Raw genomic sequence first — 18,731 nt, 5'->3', positions numbered from 1 at the left:
CTCACGTTTTTCCATCTCTCAGAATTTATGGAAATCCAGCTCTGTGTTATTTTAATGTGCAGTAGCATGCAGTTGCTGTAATGGAGTCCAATGATGGTTCCTAGTCTTAAAAAAATTAAACAATAATCAGTTGTTATGTGCTGGATACAGAATGAATGTTACACACAGGACTGACTAATAAATTGATCCTGCAAGTATATTAGCCCACTCTGAAATATTACATGATGTAGTCATCAAGATTCAGCAAAAAGTTGGAAGTTTCTCTTGGTCTTAATTAAAAAAAAAAAAAAGTTATGTCATAAATCAGCTCAAATTTAGATAGTGGAAAATACTGCTGCAAAATATGGAAAGACCATATGCCTCTGTGTAAAGAACCACAACAAGGTTTAATTTGTTCCTAAACTGATGAGTTTGAGTTCATGAGACTCTGAAAGCTTTAACTGACATATGTTAAAATTTATGATCATTCTGCTTAGTTTGCTTTTTCTAGTCTGTTGTCAAAGATAAAACCCAGTAGTAGGATTCTTGAACTGTAGTGTGTTAGTTGTTACTTCAGAATTGTGTGCTCACTAGTGTGAAATGGGATGCTGAACTTGATGATAATCTTTGCCACTCCCATTTTTTTTTTCCTCCACCCTGGAACTACATCACCTAAGTGATCTTCCATTCAATGATTTTAGTGTTATTTCAACCCATACTGGGCCTTTGGCACTTAGTTTGTCTGTGAGCACTGGGAAATTTGCCTACTTTCTGCTAACCAGCCTTCTAGCCTAGATTATTATCCACTAAGCATAATAACTTCAGAATTTTACAGTGTATAGGATGATAGCCTGTTGCTTCTATGGCCCAGTAAAGCAGTTCCAGATCATGCATCTTTAACTGCTTATTTGTGTTGGAAATCACTGCAGCTTATCAGGAAAAAGGCGTCATCAGATTTTTTCATAAGAACTTGTTTTCTTCCCAAGGTATGGAAAATATCTCTGCAAGGACCCTGCTACATGACAATTCTGATGATTGCCTTTGGTTTACTCTGGGGACACCTGCTCCAAATTCGACCAACACAAAGTGTCTTCATTTCCACTTGTTTATCTTTATCAAGCACACCATTAGTGTCAAGATTTCTTGCGGGTAGTGTTCGAGGTGATAAAGAAGGTAAATACGAATTTCAATATGGACTACTGTAGTATCTACAATAAAATCTGGAAGAAGTTGACATTGCAATATTGCAAGAGAAACCTTTAAAAAAGATGAAACAAAACTAAATCTACTGTTAAGTTTGATTTACAAGGGGCTATCCTCTTATAATACTGTCCAGTGTTATGTATGTTCTTGTTATGAGGTGTATCTTCTGTTTACATGGGGAAAGACAGCGTAGCCCAGTCAGTACTCTTCATGTTAAGAATTTGCTTCACTGAGGGCCCAGGGTCCTTCTAAGAGGTTACCAGGTTAGACCACTACTGCTGGTCTGTCATCAGAACAGAAAGCCTAACTTAAATAATTCACACCCTTCTTTAGCAAACTCAGACTAGCTCACGTATTCTTTCATAGCTAACAGCCCTTCAACTAAGTATGTTCAAGTGCCATATCACTTGTTTCTCCAAGCCTTCTAAATGTTCCCTTTCAAAAGTTTTGCCATCCTGCTTTCTTCTGCTTAAACCTCCCTCAAATGCACTGCATTAAATTTCTCCCTAGAATATTCATATTCTAACGCCTAAACTCAAAGTGTATATTTTATGCGTACTGCTTCTCACTTGTGTCTGTTATTCTAAGGACTGTATGCTTTCAGTAAAGAAGTTCCAGTAAATGCATTCGTAGTGCTTAACTGCTAAACAAAGTCTGTTACATTGTGTAACACAAGCTTCACAGGAGTATTTTCTTTATGTTTTTAACATACTTTGATTAATATCTATTTTAATTTACATACTGATGGGATAAAACAAACCAAGCAGAAGGCTTTGAATGACCTCACTCCATTGAATTGTATCTTTAGCTTCCATTTGATTACCGCATTTCTAGTTTTCTGAGCACTACAAGCATTTGCAGGTACTGATGAAAGTTTCCACAACTGCTTTGTTGGTGTACAGGGGACATTGACTACAGCAGTGTACTACTTGGCATGTTGGTCATGCAGGATGTGCAGCTTGGTTTATTTATAGCTGTCATGCCTACACTTATTCAAGCAGGAGTGAGCACACATTCCAGGTAAAAAAAATACTGTATGTATCCTCCCTCCAGCCACTTTTGTATGTAGATTGCAAATATGAATGTGAAAGCACTATAGTTAATGTCAGTCCTGTGATAAATATCCACTCTGTTCTGTTAGTTCTCTTTACTATTGGCATTTGTCATGTTGCATGAGGATATTCTTTCTGTTCTAGCTGCTTTGGTCCTGTTCATTGAAAAGTTATTATAAAAAAAAGGTGAATGTTTTCAGTTGCTTTACTTCAGCTACTTTGTGCCCTCAAGACATATTTTTGTCAAATAATATATGGTAGTATTATTGAGACTAGTGGCTTACCTCAAAGATCAATTAACAAATATCTTTTCTGAATTACATGGAAGTAAAGTCTAGGGTGCAAAAGAGAAAGCTGTGCACTCAGCAGATTAATTATTAATCTTTGTCTATTAATATACCTTACTGTTACTATTCAGTTTTGAATATCTGTGGAATTAGATCTTTTTACTTAGGGGAAACTGGTTGGGAGGCATGACAGAACTTATGAAAAAACCTTTTGTTCTTCTCTTCCAGCATTTTCAAGGAAATACTGAGAATACTGATACTGATTGGCCAAATTCTCTTTTCTCTGGCTGCCGTTTTTCTTCTATGTCTTGTTATAAAGACTTATCTCATAGGACCCTATTATCGCAAGCTGCATACAGAAAGCAAAGGGAATAAAGAAATCCTCATTCTAGGAATAACTGCATTCATCTTCCTTATGTTAACGGTAATCTTGTCAATTAATAAACCATTTTCAATCATGTGGTAGTTTGCTGCATCAGTACCACAAAAGCCATCGCATTTTTATTGCATAGCCTTGGACCTCTATAATTAATTATTTGAGTTTGTTTCATAACAAACCCTGAGTGCACTGATGACTCATGCATTACAGCATAGATGAATAAGGAGAGAGAAAATTTGAATGTCAATCAGATGAACTTTTAATACAGCCAGTTAAAGAATCATGATGAAATAATCATAATTTTCAACTGCATTCTGTGTTTGAAAACAATTTAGGATGGGTTTTGAGTTACTGATAATGGCTGATTGCAGCATTTGCTCTCAAGTCTATTTTCAAGAGCAATATGGGTTTTTTTATTATAAAATATTTTTTCTTGTGGGAGGTAAAGAGTTTGGGATGAAGTTGAGAAAGCAGAAAAATTCCTTAATGTTCATGGATTTTTATATCCATTTTGGATTTGGTTAATTTCCCTCTGATTCTTCTTTCTGTTTATTTCTATCTCATGTTTCAGCTCTATGAAAAAATATTCTGCTGTGTAACAGAATGTGATAGTCACTCATAGTGTTGTAGGTTAGAAACTTCATTGTCCTGGATGTGCAGATCATTGTGTCCTCTGAGGATGTATGAGAAACATTATTTCCAAAAGTTATTTCACCTTTTTGTTTTCTGGGAGTATTGGCTGAATTATTACAGCTCCAACAGAGAAAACCAACCTCTTTGAGGAAGAAGGTCAATTAAGAACTCAATGAGAGCATACCTATTATTGAATAAGTTAAAAATGCCATCCCACTGATCAGTCATTCCTATTTCAAACACGTTATTTAAAGAACAAAGAAAGAACAAAATTAGTTTCTCCTTTTCAGTTTCTAATAAGCAGCCATACATTTGTAGAACAACTTCAATAAAAAATAGCATCTGAACCACAAAAGTTACATAGAATGTTATGGCATTTTGCTATCTAGAAGCAGTTTTATTTTCATTAAAAATATGACCTATGTAGACTAATGTTACTTAATTTCTTATATTGTGCCTAAATCATGTATCAAATGTACCAGGAGTTTGTCTACATGACTTTACGTAATATGTGCGTGTCTACAAACCTGAGTATGCTGGATTTGCAGTACAAAACCATAATGCTTCTTCAACATGAGAAGCACTTCTGAAGGAGCAAATATTTTGCATACTTCAAGTAAAAACAATTTTTAAAGCTGATAAATAATGTTTCAAAGGTAACAGTACACAAGATACTGCATGTAACTTCAGTTGAACCAGTTGACATGCTTGATATTCACTGACACTGATGACATCCATTATAGTAGTGCTGCAAGTTCTAGTGTGAACACAGAGACTTAAGGGAAAAATAAGGGGAAAAAAAACAACAAAGCAAAACAAAGTATTTGGTTGTGCAATTAAAAAGCTCAACAAACGTATCTTCTAGAAAAGTAATCTTAATTGGTATGGATGTCCTACTGTATCAGGGATAGAAACATAGGATGGGGGATGGTAATCTAATTTGAAAAAAAGTTACATGTATTTGAAAAGGATAAATTAAGGTTTTTTGAGTGCCTGGTAGGAAAACAGGTAGATTGTCATGACCTGACATGATGGCAGCAAATGGAGTCAAATTGCCAACTTGCTTTATATACCAAAAAGACTAAGTGAATATATAGTTAGGTTACTGCAGTACTTTATATATGAAAATGTATTACATTGCATTAGGAATATCATTCCTTGTTTGCCTGGAGTACTTCTAAAAGGCTCATAGCCTGCTTATGAGCTCATTTCTATCAATTAAAATGAGAAGATTAAGGAAAAACTCAAATATTCGAGTTAATTATTTAATAAAGTTGAGATGGAGGGTTTGTCCAAAGGCTCACTAAAATTTATTTCCATTTCCATCAAGGCTTTACTTTCCTTAAAATGCAAGCTTAATATTAATCTCTTTTACTCTTGGGCAGATTTGAGTTATTAACGCCTGAAATTCTAATGCATGTATTTGCATCAGAGGTTTCTTTAATTTTACTGGCTTACCATATTCATTAAACTTCTATGATAATCAAAGAGGAGCAGTAAGATACACATTATTAGAGAATATAGGCAAAACAACTGCTGGGCAAATGGTTGAAATTCAGCTGGAACATGTTACAGCACTTAATATTTTCTTTATTTATTGCTACGGTAGAACATTTGAACATAAAAATCCAATGTTCTAGTGAAAATAAAACAATGCTTTCTGCATTAGTGTAAAGTAGGACCTTTGAAAGCAACTAAAATCTAAGTTGTACTGGGAAAAATATGTAAGCTGACAACAATTTTCATTTAATTTTGACTGAAAAAGCTTTCTGTAATGTAGGAATTGAGAAAAGAACAATGCAGAGCCCAGGGACTAGTTAGACCCCTGTTTGGTAAAAGCAAAACACTAAAAATTATGCAAGCAGAGAGGAAATACTTAAATGCAAAATGCTTTTCAATGAAGTTTTGCTTATAGAAGTTTTGCTGGGAATACCTTCCTGCCAAGAAAACAAATCCTCTCCAGTCTATGTGTGCACATGCGCACCCAAACTCTCTACAGGATAAGCCCTAAAGCTCCAGATCTAGTTGAGAAAAAAGTATCCATTTATTGGTAACTCTATTGGACGACCAGAGATCAGGATTGAAATAGTAAAAGGCATCTCTTTATAGATATAAATCTGAAGAACAGGCTGGAGTGGAAAGAATGAGATTAAGAAATATGAAAATTTTGACTTGGAGCTCTTTCATACCTGGTAACACTTAAACATAGTCAAAATTATTCCAGCTTTATTCAAAGGGGCTATATTGGATCTTAATCATACTCAAGAACTTGTTACTTTTAAAACAAACTATGGGTGATGGAGAACAACTTAGATGTTTCCTATTCATAACTGTTTCTTTTATTCAACTTCTTGTGATTCCAAAAGCTGTACATACATTTCCTTCTTCCCACTTAAAATTTAAAATGGTGATGAAAAGCAGTGAAATTCTTTTTATTGTAAAATGAGATTAACATTATAAATGTTATTTTGTTGATTTTGCCTAATCAGCAGCTATTTGCATTAGCTGACAGAACAGTTAATTTTCTGAAAGGTCTTGCAACAAATGACAGACTGATAGCACAAAGAGTGTTATGTGATGAGCATTTGGGCATTAAAACTTGCACAGAAGTCTGGGATTTATTTTAGGTGGCATTTTATGCTTTGAGATATTACTGTTGTTGTAATTATTACTATCCTCCATGAATTTCAAGTCACTTGAGTTTTAGCTTCATCCTTAGCAGTTTAACGCTGTTCATGATATGATGAATCTTGTCCATAAATGTACTGTTGTGTATCATTGCTTAATTTGATGTTGTTATGGGAATTAGTCCTCAGGTTTAAAAGTTCTGTTAATATTAACATCATTGCTGTTTCTCAGTATGGTGACTGTCTGCAGCAGCGTTGTTTTAAAGTAATTATTTTAAAACATGCTTTTATACTGACTAAAAATGCTTCTTGCCTTTTTTTAGTGTCCTGGGCATTGCCTTAAGCAGTTGTTTTGTTCTTGGTTCAGTCTCTTTACATGTGTTTCATCTATTCCTTCTAGTACCATATTCAAATAATGAAAAGCAATGAAGCAGTCTGAATTCTTTCAAATGGATATTGTGCTTCATTTCAGGAGTTTGCATCACGTGCTTGAATGCATGCCTGTTCATAAAAAGCACGCAGGCATTTCTAAGTTTAGCTTACAATAATAAAACATAATTTGTGTTGAGGACTTCTGCTAAATTGAGACTATCCTGCCAAATGAGAATATTTCATTTTTATCTTTTCCCCTAGTTTAACAGCTGGAAAAGAGGCTGTTCTTCCTGCTTTGTTTCACAGCCTCAGTGTTTTATGTGCTCCTGGCTGAAGCCATTATAATCTTTCTCCATTTTGTGAAATCAGACACTGTCTTAAAAGTGACACAAAGCATTACAATGTCAATGAAGAAATTTAGTTTTGTTTTTGTGGGGAAGGAGGTAACACGGAGGGGAAACTGGTTTTGTGAGTCTTTTGTATTGTAGTGCTGCAGTACTGCAGAACACTGAAATAAGTACACTGGATTGTGTTTGTTGTTAAACCTGCAAAAAGATGTAGTTATTTCCTACATTTTTTATGATATGCAGTTATATAATTTCACTGTGATGTGGTATATAAAGTCACTTCAAGGCTAGAGAACAGCAATAGATTGTCTGTTATTCCTTGACAGATCACAGAGCTGTTGGATGTTTCAATGGAGCTGGGATGCTTCTTAGCTGGAGCTTTGATCTCTTCTCAGGGTCACATGGTTACTGAGGAGATTATGTCCTGTATTGAACCAATACGTGACTTTCTTGCCATCATTTTCTTTGCATCCATAGGTAACTTCTAAGAAATACTACTTTAGAAATAGTGTTAACTTAAAAATGTGGGGGAGGAGAAAAAAAATTGTGCCTGCAGATTGGAGGGTAGTGATAAATTTTGTTTTGCTAAAATATAAAACTCTTAATTGACCACAATATTGGTTTGCCTTTGTTAATATTTTCTTTATATAACAATCATTTCCATGTTGTACTCTCAGTTATGGTTTTAGTGTCAATTTTCATTGTCATATTTAATTCTGAATTAATGTTATTTAAAACATGTAACTAAACATTTTAAGGAAAAAAAGAGTTTTGTTTGGTTGTTGGCTTTGGGATTTTTGAGGAAAATGTTCAGTCTTTACAGTGGCTGTATTACAGTATCACAGTATCACAGTATCACAGTATCACCAAGGTTGGAAGAGACCTCACAGATCATCAAGTCCAACCCTTTACCACAGTGCCCAAGGCTAGACCATGGCACCAAGTGCCACATCCAACCTTGCCTTGAACTGCCCCAGGGACGACGACTCCACCACCTCCCCAGGCAGCCCATTCCAGTGTCCAATGACTCTCTCAGTGAAGAACTTTCTCCTCACCTCGAGCCGAAATTTCCCCTGGCGCAGCCTGAGGCTGTGTCCTCTCGTTCTGGTGCTGGCCACCTGAGAGAAGAGAGCAACCTCCCCCTGGCCACAACCACCCTTCAGGTAGTTGTAGACAGCAATAAGGTCACCCCTGAGCCTCCTCTTCTCCAGGCTAAACAACCCCAGCTCCCTCAGCCTCTCCTCATAGGGCTTGTGCTCGAGGCCTCTCACCTTGTCATTTATACTAAAATAGTATTGCTATTTTGAGTCAGTTGGTAGATTTTAGGCTCTTTTGGCTTGGTTTTCTTCAGAATCAGGATACTATAATGAAAAGAGATTTTATTTTATGTTTTATAGAATCTTATTTCTTTAGTTAGGAAAATATAATCTGTGTTCTCAACACAGGGGAAAAAGGTAATAATGGAGCAACATGCATCTCAGAGACAACCTGAGTGCCAACTGAAAGGCAGCACTGATGCCTAAGACCAGGAGAGAAACTCATCATACTGATTATCCAAAATAAGTTAACTGCAAAAATATTTACAGTCAGTCAGTAGCTGTGTTTTGAACTGCCACATTCTTTAGCTGTCTGTGCATGTTCCAGTGTGTTTTGTCTAAAGGAAATAAACACATTACTGAAGTGCTCAGGTATAGTGAATGAGGAGATAGGCCACGTGAAAGCACTTGTCTCTCTCTGTGGATAGTATGGAAGATGCATGTCCTATTTTGGAGGCACTGTATAAAATAAAGACTTTGAAAGTGGCCCTTTGCACAAAGCCAACCTACTTCAACCTATGTTTACTCAGAAATTCTTGGGGTTTGTTTCTTTGATTTGGAGGTTTTGTTCAAGACCACTTTTAGTTTTTCTTCTGATTTTGTTTCTTTTTTTTTTTTTTTGTTCTTATCTCTGTAAGTTTATTCAGCTGAGAGTGAAATCCTGTCACATAATTTTAGTGCCTTTCCTCCTATACCTGTTTGATACCCATTGTTTCATAACAGAAACTAAAGCTGTTTCTGCTAGTGAAAAAAAAAGTGATGCTTGCCAGCCTTGATGTTTTTGATTTTTTTTTTGTTTCACCCAGCCCATGATAATAGCTGGTGCTGATCAGTCAGACTCCTTAGTAATAGATGTGTTTATTTGAGTAACTTAGTTTTCAATAAAGGAAGGAAGGTAGTGAGCTATGGTAAAAGTCTTGGGCCCATATAACCTGACAGGGTTGAACAAATAATTGCTAAATACTCACAGGTATCATGTTAGTGTGTTTCAGTAAAGATGGTGATAAAGTGGTTAGAAAGCAGGACAAGTAATTACAAGCCCAAAGTTAATTTTACGACAGACTGAACAAAAATACTGTTCTATGCACACTTGTGACTGCATAAGTTAAGACCAACGATCAGACTTTTGTAGAGTACAAGAAAAATAGCAAGAGCACAGTTGGCATGCTGGCAGCACTCCATATAGCCTCCACTACACTGTAAGGAAATTATTTTAGTAGTTCTGTCACAGAACTTATAAAACCCAATATTTTTAACTGTTGTTAGCCTTATAATTGCGAGAAGGAGGAAAAAAGAAAATTGCCTAGTAAATTTTCATGGCTTTACAGAAAATGAATGTTCCTGCATCAGAAGAAAGTTAGCTGAGAATCAGAAAAATGAGCATCTGGCTCAGGTCTCTGACAAAATGTAACAATACTTGCTTCAGAAAAGCAAGCCTATAAAACAAAACAACACTCCTTCCTACCCAAATAAATGTTATCCCTCCCTTCCCTTTTTACTTTGAATTACTTTCCAATATTGTGATTATCAGGAAATTGTATGGAATGGGTAGGAGGTAGGTTTTCAGAAAGGAGTGATGTGACACTGCAAAGAAGTCCTGAGCAAGATGAAAATTGTTCCTTAATCTTTTTTTTTAATCTAGTAAGAGAAGACTTCTTGCTTGTGCTTTACTTAAGTAATTTGCATGTGTACATATATGCAGAGATTTGCTAGGTGAAATCATGTAAATGTCACAGGGAAAGATTTTCCCTCACTACAAGAGGAAAGCACCCTCTTATAGAAAGCAGAAACACTCAAGACCTTGAGGTGGGCTGGTACACCAGTGCAGTAATCTAATGTCTGTTCCTTCTGAAGGAATAAATGGGGGGAAAAACTACTTAATTGAGGAGTAATGTAAATGCCATCTGCAAAAGTTAGTTCCTATTTTGCTTGTCATAAATGCCTGCTTTTCTGTTCCCACTACAGAAATCCTTCTGGTCCCTAAAACCTGAGCTGAGTAGTAGTTGTTTGTATAATATCTGCAACAGTGGTCTTGTCCTTAGCTTGACCTGCATAATGCTACTGCTTTCAGATTTGCGCATGGGTGCATTTGTCGTAATAATATACCTTTGTAGTTAGGCATTAACAGCTGCACTTGGAGTTACTCTACATCAGTACCTTCACTTAGGCCTGTGTGTACTCCTCAAGGTTTCTAGCTGTCTGTGCTATCTGCTGAGATTAGAAAGTTTCTCACAGTCTCTGTCTTTGCTAATTTTGGGACTTTTTTGGAGAGAACATCTAGACAACCCCTTAGACCAGCATTTTGAGAACTTTCTTATTTCTGTTTTGGTACCTAGTACTCAGATCCTTCTCTTGCCACTTGTGTGTCAGTTGATGTTATGTTGATTGCTTTTTAGAAAGATGGAAGGCATCTTTGCAAAGACTGACTGCAAAGGCTTCTGTGGTGCTTTGGCCCTGGCTGGAGGTCAGATGCCCAGGGCTGCAGTACACACAGCGGTTGCTCCAGAGGTCAAATGCAATTAATGAATGCACCCCACTTCTTTCTTTCCCTTAGCTTTTATATTTGATCTGATGTCATATGGTATAGAATGCCCCCTTTGGTCAGTTTCGATCAGCTGGCTTAGCTGTGACTCCTCCCATGACCTCAGCCTACTGTTGGAGTGGGAATGTTGGAAAAGCAGACCCTTGGTGCTGCATGAACACTGCTTAGCAGTAGCCAAAACACTGGTGTGTTATCAACACCCTTTCAGCTACCACTGCATAACACAACACTATGACAGATGCCATGGTTAGAATTAACTCGAATCCAGTCCTGCTCCAATATCCCATTTTTATGCCAGACTAAAATGTGTATGGGATTTGAAATTGAGCATTAGGACCCTATCTGCCACTGGTGAAGAGGCATATGGTTCCACTGACTGACAAAGTTGTGCATCTTCAGTGTGCAGTACAGGTGTACTCACTTGATAGCCTACATGTTTCCCTCTGTGCTCAGTGTCAGATCTTGAATGGAAGATGCTGAAAACTCTTTAATAGTGTGTTTTTTTTCTTCAGAAGGTGAGTGATGCTGACACTGTCAGCACTACTGTTGTCCAGAATGAACACACATGCACAATGTTTCTTTGATGAGCTCCTTAAAAATTCTCTTAAATTCAAAAGAAATTAAAGGAAGATCCCAACTGGAATTCAATAGGTGACATAAATTGTTTTCTCCTTATCCGTTCGTCTCTTCTGCTCTGTTATCTTTTGTGGAACACAGTGAAACTTGGAGGTTTGAAACTCTTGGAACTGGCATTAGAATCAAAGACTTTCCCCTTTGCAGAAAGAGATGAATGTTGATTCCCCTTCTGCTACATAGTGATCTGGACAAGTTTCTAATATTTGTTGCATTTGCAAGCTATGATCTTAGGTTCATTAAGATTTAGTAGATACAGCATCCAAATGCATTGCTAAAGGGTTTTTTTTCTGAGTGATGTCCTGTCTTGAGGATGTATCAGAATTAATTCTGCTGGCTCCAGTTTGATCAACAGAATTCTGGCTTCTGTAATCTTGTTTGCTGTCAAGGATCTCTTAAGATCTCTAAGACCTTTTTGGTGCTGGATTTCCCAGGACGTGTTCATGGTGTTTGAATCTTCATGTGCTGCTTAGCAGCCATCCAGCAGATTAGCAGAATCTGTCTAATCAAGAGGCAGATAGACAGTGTTTACTTATGAAGAGAAAAAATACTTGACAAAGAGAATGCAGAATGCAAAATCTTGCCTGTCACTGGCCACAGAAGAACTTATGCCATCTTACACAAGTGAACTGTGCTTTTTGGCTCGACATTGATGCAAAGTCACTTTCATCCCAAAATCTCAATTCTGACTGTTCCAGAACACTGCTTAGAATTGAAGTCCAGTAGATTATGCTCAGCTCTGTAAAAATGTACTGAAGTACTATCCTAGCTGTTGGTGACAGGCCAACATGCTACATGCTACCAGTGTTGAAATTCTTGGATTATTTGATTGAAGTGTTTCTTTCATTTTCAAGAATGAGCCCATAATGACTCTTGAGCTTAGTCACAAAGTCTGATTAAAGCCATTGAAAGAAATGCTTGTATTAATCTACCTTGTGTCTGTGAAGTCGACCTTTCTGATAACGTTTGTGTTGTCAGGAAGGCTTCATGTGCTTGCAGTGCAGTCCTGGCCTTACCCTAAGTTTTCATCTTAGTCTGGGGCAAAGGTCTGTAATGACCATGGAATTCACCATGATGGAATTTATTTGCCCCAAATCATGTCCCTGTGCTGGGATGTTTATTTGTTTGCTCAAAGCAGCATATACAGGTTTAGGCTTGTTGCACCTTGCAGAGGCTTACCTCCATGGTATTGCAATCAAAATCTGTGGTGGTTTGTGTCTCAGCTCTTTGGAATATGGTAATAATCTCCATGTCAGGCAGCAGTTCAAATGGACTTCAGACTGCTGTCTGCTCTGGAACTGAAAAGGTAGCTCCACCAGTAGTGATGAGAGCACTACAGTGTATTTGTAACTTCCCTCTGAAATCTTGAATTCCAGATGTGAGAGAGCTGGCCTTCTCTCTTATCAAACAGAACATTGTCACAGGCTGTGTTTCTCTAGTTGTTTGTCATGTTTCTGAGACTGGCCTAAAGGTGAATCAGCAATGTGCACAATAAGCAGTACAAAAAGAGAAGCCACTTGCCCTTCCACATGCACGTGTGCATACATTTGGAATTTGTGTGTGTGTGCCTGGTGTTTGTCTCTCTTATTCTGCCACCTCTCCTTGTATGCTAACAGTATTCTGCGCTTGTGCTTCAGTAGTTAGAAGCAGATGAAGATATAAAGCAGGGTGTGTGTGTGCTGGCTGTGTCATGCTTGTATAAAAATCTCTGATGTACTTGAAGCACATTTTCATCCACAATGGAATGTGCCTATTGACAAAACACTGTTAAGTAACTCTAAGTGACTTCTTTTGTGTACTTGGGAAGAGAAGATAGCTCTTAGTTCTCTGCAGTTCTTCTGACTCTGCAGCACAATGGGGCAGGGGAAAATTCTGAAAACTTGTCTTGCTACTGCAAGTTAGACGTTGCAGCATCAATATATATGTTTTATGCTTTAATAAACTAGACTCTTGACCTTCACCAGATGTAATCGGGTTGGAGAACTGCCAGCTCTTATGGATTTATCAAGAACACCACCACTGTTTTTGAGCTTCCAAAGATACATTTATGTTTGCCTGTACAAGTTCTGTGTACCTTATGAGTAAAAAAAAGGGACTTAGCTGTGAGTAAGATTATTCCTCAGTGACTACAGGATTTCTCCAACAAATACTTTTTTTCTTATATTTAATATTAGTAGGACTTAGTTTTAATTTTTGTACTCTTTGTGGTTTTTATCTTGCTTCATATAATTAATGAATTAAAACTAACCCAAAAATTGCCAAAAAAGGGGCAGACTTCTCTTTCACCACCACCTCCTCTAAGCCCCCCCACCAAACAAACCAACCAACCCCAAACAAACAATAAACCCCAAAGAAACCAACCAACCAAACAAACAAAAGCAGCAAAAAAAACCCAAACCAAGCCTCCACCAACATCATAGCAATGAGATTTTATATCATTGCTTATTTGTTAGACCATGCTAAGGTATTTATGACTTTATCTGATTTCAGTCTATAAGTGACTTTTCCAGCTCAAGTGACTTTAACTGTTGGCAAGTGAGGATCATGGGATCAAAACAGTTGCATTTTCTATTGTAGCTAAAGTCTATGCAAATACTGAATATCATGTTCCTTCTACAGTGATAGTTGTGGTGTCAGTTACAATCACTATGCAGACCAGTTGAATTGTTTGCCTGCAGTATTTTTATAGCTTTCATTAGCAGCATGTTTTAGTTCAGATTGTGGATTCTTGGCTGGAGTGGAAGAGAGAAGACTTCACATGTGGAAGTGCTCATGCATCAGCCATATACAATTTGACACAACTGGGAGTATTGTTTGTACTAAACCCCTCCAAAGAATGGTAGGATAATGCAGGATGTGCTTTGGTGATCAAGTAGGTAGTGTTGGTGGGAATGTCAGGGCTTTTTGTTTGCTGGTTTTGAGAATACAGTGTTCTCGTTAAATCTATTATTATCTCAGAAAATTCTCATTGTAAGATATTGGTCTTAAACTTTTAAATGCTTTCTTTCTTCCTAGGACTTCATGTTTTCCCCACATTTGTGATATATGAACTGACAGTCTTACTATTCCTTACATTGTCTGTGGTCATAATGAAGGTATTTTCTTTTTATTTATCTTTAAATAGTCTAATACTCTTTGTGCTGTATGTCCTACTGAAAATTCTGTGCATGAACTGAACATACGATATACAGAACATTACATCTTTACTGTAAATCTGTATTTGGAGAAATCTTCTTGATGTAAAATACAGTTTTTATAGGGCATCCTTAGAATATTAAGAAGAGGATTGTATTTAATGTTAAAAGTAAGTTACATATGGAGAAACATCTATTTGTCTACCTTGGACTTTGTGACAAAGTTATCTAGCGGTCCTTATAGTAAACAAGATACTATGTTTTATTGGGCAGTGTACATTTGTCTCTTCTGAGATCTATAGAGAAGACACATTTGCAACTCCACTAGTTTATGTCCAGAATCTGTATTTAATGTTGTGCATATTGCAACAAGCCCACAACAACCCACAAAAACGTTTTTAAAGTTTGTCTTGGCAGTGTTTGTCCTCTCCCTGATTCTTCCAAAGACCAGCCAGTATATCAAGTGGATTGTCTCAGCAGGACTGGCACAAGTCAGTGAATTCTCCTTTGTTCTTGGAAGCAGAGCACGCAGAGCAGGGATCATATCTCGGGAGGTAAGCTGTTCTGTAGCTTGAGTTTGCACCTGAATAACTTAGAATCATGGTCTGGGTTGGAAAGAACCTCCAAAGGTCATCTAGTCCAACCCTCTCTGCAGTCACCAGGGGCATCCTCAATTAGATCAGGTTTCCCAGAGCCCTGTTGAGCCTCACTGTGAATATCTTCAGGGATGGGGCCCAAATCACCTCCCTGGGCAACCTGTTCCAGCATTCCACTACCCTCACAGTAAAGAACTTGTTCCTGGGATTTTGTATTACTGTGTATTGGATGTACCAGTACAGACCAGTTTTGTGGCATCTCTTATCAAGTAGAATCCACCCATGCAGATGAAGACATGCATGTCCCTGACAGGATTCTTAGTTCCACTTTTTAACTTATTTCTTACTGTACTTTGATATTTTAAATAGCAGGTTTTACTTTCCAGTAGCTTAGTTAAAAATTCTCAACCTTAAATGCTCTCTCTTACAACTTCTTTATTATATAAGCAGTGAGTTGTAGATAGCACCCAAGTCACTGAGACACCTTTTCTTTTAAAACTCACTAGATCTGCAGAAAGGCAGCTCAAACTAGAGAGTAGATGTGGTGAACTGGAAATTTCTTTAACATTTAAACAAGCAAGCAAACTTGTAATCGTTGTCTGCAAAGTTTTTAAATCCTCTGAAGAAGAAACAACCAGCTTTTTCCAGTAGTCACGAAAAAAATCCCCTAGGAAAGAAACCTTAGAAATAGTTTTATACTGAGGCTGTCAGAACATTATTTTTTTTTCAAGATGAAGTCTGTTTTGTGAAATTAAGTAAATTATGAATATATAGATAGAACAACTGACCTTATTTTCTAGTGCTAGCTGCTTTCTCCTCTTTATCTGCTCACAAAAATACTTTGCTGGCACTCGGAGCTCTTCATTGTGTGAGCGAGTGGGCTGGATAATGCTGGAACCAATTCCAAACAAAGCATGTGCAAAAAGCTTACACAATGCTCTTCACTTCTGTAGGTAAAGGTGATTCATTTTCATGTCCACTCTTGCATATAGTTAGGAGTTATAAAAACTGTATATTTGTACAGAATTGCAAGATACACATGATCACAGAACCAGTTTAGAGGCCCATCCACTGTGCTTGGAGGTCTTTAGGCTTTTCTTTGTTTTAAGTTCTCACATCACTGTCTGCTGTATAGATTTGTATAGTTCTGAAAAGCCATGCTTCTGTTTGAGATCTCAAAACTGCTTCCTGCTGCTCTTTTGTAAGACTCATTCAGATCATGTAGTTAAGATCTTTTTCTCAGAAGATATGCAGTGTATCTTAGAGGGATTTTTGTTTGCTTTTTTCAGTGTATAAAAAGAACAATGAACATTGCCATTGCATTATTAAGCCAGAAGAGTTTGGGGTGGTTTGCTTTAGTTTGTTTGGGTGTTTTTGACCTTTGGCACACAATGAGCTTTCAAAATTGATCTCTTAAAAATAATCAATTTTCTGTAAGCTTTTTATGTTGTCTCTATAATTGTGTCTTCAAACTAGGTAAACAGATAATTAGGTAATTTGCATGTGCACTTGTTTTATTTTGTAGCAATGTGCACAGTTGCTTGGTAAGATGGGTGAAGTCTGAAAATACTGTGCAGAAGTGTATGGATTTTCTCAAACTTTTAGTCACATTTTAGTGTACTGTATAACTAAGAGAAGTAATGGCTTTTACTTTCAAATTTCAGGTCTATCTTCTTATTCTGAGTGTGACTACTCTAAGCCTTCTACTTGCCCCTGCCCTGTGGAGAGCTGCGATTATGAAATGTGTTCCCAGACCTGAAAGACGCTCAAGTACTTGATTAAGATTTGCATGTATACAATACTTCATCTTGCAAGGAGTATCTTCATTGCATATTGTATTTCTATGCACTCAGAAAACAAGAGGTTATGAGTAGTCAGTCCTCTTGATGTGCACTTGGTTATAAGCCTTATACTGACCTTAAAACAAAATTAAACGTTTAAAAAATTGTATCGTTTGAATTACACCTTCTACAAAATTCACTTTCTTACTGATAGATGAGAATATGCCAGAATATTTCTTCCTGATCTAATCAATTCAGAGTGTAAATTATTTTTTTTTAATATAGCATTATGTGATCTGTGTTGGCTATTTCTTTGCCTAAACGTGCCTTTTAATTTTCATCCTATTTTGTTAATGCTGGTATATCACCAGATTTTGTTTAAAAAGAGGAAAATATATATATTATGGTGCCTATGGTATCTTCTTTCACTAAATGACTTGAGTCATTTTTACATTTAGGAGTTTAATATACTAGTATAAAACAAATCACAAAACACCTTTCCAACAGTGAGTAACAGTGTAGTCCTCCACACAAAGGTTTAACTGTTTAGCATCAAACTGATTTAAGCAACCAGATACATACTCCAAATGATACAGCCAATATTGTATGATATTGTATCCCAAATTGCAGCATATAATGTATTTTCTTATAGTGGTAACTTCTGTTTGTGTTAGTCCTTTGTATTTATTTCCATATTTGACTAAAAGTTGACAGTGAGAAAGGGCATAACTTAAGTTATATTTGAAGACTGACAGTGGTCACCCATTCTTGTTGCTAACTGCTGATACCAGAGAATTGTTTACAGGATTTTTTTTTCTTTGTTTAAAATTTAAAAATAAATTTCTTCAAGCTGCAAAAGTCTAATTTCAAGCAGATGTGAAAAACATCAGTTCTGTAACTTTGCAAGTTGGTTGCTATTTGGCACTATGTCAGATTTGAATTTATTTCAAGTAAATTGATTTGCACAAAACTAGAAACGAGAGACTGGATGGTTATTTGGAACTCCACGGTTTTACATGTTGCATTTACATTGTTAGTCTTTCTAAAATATCATGATATTTTAAAAAAACCCACTGTGTTTTGAATGTGACCTTAAATTGTGTTGTTCTTTAAAACAATATGCGTAGTGGGAGAGGTCTTGTAAAAGCCCATTCTTGAAGTGTCATAGAGAAAGCTTACTCAAACTGACAAACAAGTTAAAAGTCATTTTGAGGTTTATCTGCTAAAACAAATACTATTAAAGATCTATTAACACATTAGGTCGATATTATACCAGAAATAGCTCTGATACCCACAAAATGGTTAGAAAAATGCATGTTACTTAGGTTTAAATTGCCAATTAAAATGAAAGCCATCCTTCAATTAGCAAAACAAAGGTTTGACGGATTTGTGTCATTTACACGTCTTTTGTTTACCATAGTAGCCTCAGTTTCCTCCTATGTTTTCTCTGACATCTGCTGGGCTTGTCAAAATGCAGCTCGGACTATCTAGAGTGTGTATGCACTTCTAGGGCAGGATAGAGTTTATTGTGCTTGAGTTCTTGCTCACTGGATTTGGGGCTTTCCCTCCAGGCACTGATGCTTCGTAAAGGTTGCAGGAACGTATGGCGGCTCCACCTCTTCTTGAATGGTTTCAAAAGAAACAGTGACAAATATAGAGGAAAAAATCCGTGCTATAAATAAAATACATTTTTAATTAAGTGAATCTATTGCAGAGAATAAACTTGAAACTCATTTCTTGGTGTATTTGACTATTTTGTATTCAAAATATAGAAGTAATTAAGAAGTTTTATGGTACTGTTTAACAATCTACTAGCTCAGACATTTTACTCTGTTCAGGTGCCTCACTTA

At 36.7% G+C, this 18,731-nt stretch overlaps 1 protein-coding gene across 2 annotated transcripts in view; it reads left to right on the top strand.

Moving 5' to 3' along the window:
• The window catches only part of TMCO3 (transmembrane and coiled-coil domains 3), a 39,234-nt gene extending 21,920 nt beyond the window's left edge, over positions 1-17,314 (top strand). Inside the window, exons 8-14 of one of the 2 annotated variants that reach the window (XM_064143689.1) lie at positions 966-1,152; positions 2,085-2,202; positions 2,750-2,945; positions 7,206-7,356; positions 14,386-14,465; positions 14,909-15,058; positions 16,765-17,314. In XM_064143689.1, coding sequence (XP_063999759.1) covers positions 966-1,152; positions 2,085-2,202; positions 2,750-2,945; positions 7,206-7,356; positions 14,386-14,465; positions 14,909-15,058; positions 16,765-16,878 — 996 coding nt within the window. In that variant the 3' untranslated portion in view covers positions 16,879-17,314. Of the gene's footprint in view, positions 1-965; positions 1,153-2,084; positions 2,203-2,749; positions 2,946-7,205; positions 7,357-14,385; positions 14,466-14,908; positions 15,059-16,764 lie in introns of those variants that run through there. The other variant, XM_064143691.1, reaches the window with a different exon arrangement.
• Positions 17,315-18,731: the final 1,417 nt, after the last annotated feature.

This window comes from Pogoniulus pusillus, chromosome 5, assembly GCF_015220805.1.
Source record: "Pogoniulus pusillus isolate bPogPus1 chromosome 5, bPogPus1.pri, whole genome shotgun sequence".
NCBI lineage: Eukaryota > Metazoa > Chordata > Aves > Piciformes > Lybiidae > Pogoniulus > Pogoniulus pusillus.
The sequence above is the reverse complement of the archived record's forward strand: the minus strand, read 5'-3'. Positions and strand labels throughout refer to the sequence as shown.